General features: G+C 38.4%; 1 protein-coding gene across 1 annotated transcript in view; it reads left to right on the plus strand.

Annotated features, from left to right (window-relative positions):
- Nucleotides 1-518, plus strand: part of LOC101849667 (flavin-containing monooxygenase 5-like) — a 15,900-nt gene extending 15,382 nt beyond the window's left edge. Inside the window, exon 10 of the mRNA XM_035973829.1 lies at nt 393-518. Within this exon, the coding sequence (XP_035829722.1) occupies nt 393-518 (126 nt within the window). The remainder of the gene's footprint in view (nt 1-392) is intronic.
- Nucleotides 519-1,662: the final 1,144 nt, after the last annotated feature.

Here is a 1,662-nt window from a genome sequence, read left to right on the forward strand (position 1 = left end):
CACACACACACTCACACACACACACACACACACACACACACATACACACACACACACACACACCTTCAATTTCGCTCCCTACCCGAATTAGAAGAGGAATTGTAGATCCAACCCCAACCCGGAGCCCATCAAATTGATTAAGATCACTTACATTTACAATAGTCATCAATTAAGTTTTACATAATTGAAAACGAATGAATTTCGCAGATTAGTTACCATGGGAAGACGATATCTCAACATCTTCCTCTTCGTTCTCGATGACAGTCAGACATTCAGTTCAGTGAAATACATAAACTGAGCAGTCCTCTTTAGACTTTTGTAGCTGCCTTACAGTTTTCTATCCAGTTGTGCAGCATTATATTGCCATTTATGTGCTCTTGTGAATAATATAGGAAGAGCTACAGAAGGTGGCTGTTCTCTGGGGCTGGTTCACATTGACCTTAGAATATATCTCGGATCTCAAGTTTGACGTGTATATTTTGATGTTTTATCCTGTTGTGGTTGAAGCTAAGTCTTAAAACTATGACCTAATATGCTAAATATTTGAAGAAAAAGAAGTCCCGTTTGTTGAAACGTGGGTAGAATTTTTCCATTTGCATCCTATTATCTCATCTAATTTTAAATAACTACAAATCAATCAAGAACGTTCCAGAATTCACGTATAAGTTTGTTTCTCCAGGGTCTTTTATATCTAAATCTATGACATACGTTCGCTATTATATAGTGATCAATACTATATCATTAATTACTATTCTTGTCAACTTTAAAAGAGAACAATCAAAGGCTCACAATGGCACCAACATGCAACATCATAATTGCGTTGAGGCATGGGTCTTGCTGCTACTGGAACTGCTGTTGAGCGAAGGCGGTCCTGACGGCCACGTTGCACCACACGACGAGAGGACCGGACGATCGGTTAGGCACTTCTCGTATTATATACAAGAGGCACGAGTTCGATTCCCGAGTGGGGAGAAATGTTTATCGAGTATCTTATTTTTTCTGCTGGGATATTTTATCCATCTCAGCCCAGAATGGCCCTGACAGGGTGGGTTGGAAGCCCTCCACCTAAATGAACCAAAATGTGGGAATGGAAGTGTAACACTACCATTTTTGAAAAAAAAAGGTCTCCAGACTCAGGAAATGCAGAAAATAGACTTATAGTGCTTAAATGTTTGTTTAGTTCCGCTCCTTACAAATCTTTGTTTTCCCAAAATAGTCTCTACACACTCTATAACAACAGACAAATATGACTAATCTGTAGCAGATCAAATGCCAGGTTGCGGCCCATTTCCCACTATCATACACTCGTCATAAACATGAGCTTACGTATTTCTTATTACATCAGTTTTGATATTTTCTGCCTTTTTACGTTTCAGGTAATGAAAACAGAATTGAAGAATGTAGGAGAATAACGAAGTTATTTTGCTTTTCTAAAGTGCCCGAAAAGAGAGCATGTGTTGATAATGGCCAGAATGTACCTCTCACTGAGTTGACAAATGAACAAACATAATAATATTATCAAACTAAATGAGCACAGCGTGTCAGAACCGAAAGCTTAAGGACTCCTCAATCTTTCATTGTTCAATGCGATACATTATTATATTTCTGTGTCCATGTTGATCGACCCCTCCCCCCTAACAAAATAAGAAAAACAAAAGAAAT

Source organism: Aplysia californica, unplaced genomic scaffold, assembly GCF_000002075.1.
Source record: "Aplysia californica isolate F4 #8 unplaced genomic scaffold, AplCal3.0 scaffold00033, whole genome shotgun sequence".
Lineage (NCBI taxonomy): Eukaryota > Metazoa > Mollusca > Gastropoda > Aplysiida > Aplysiidae > Aplysia > Aplysia californica.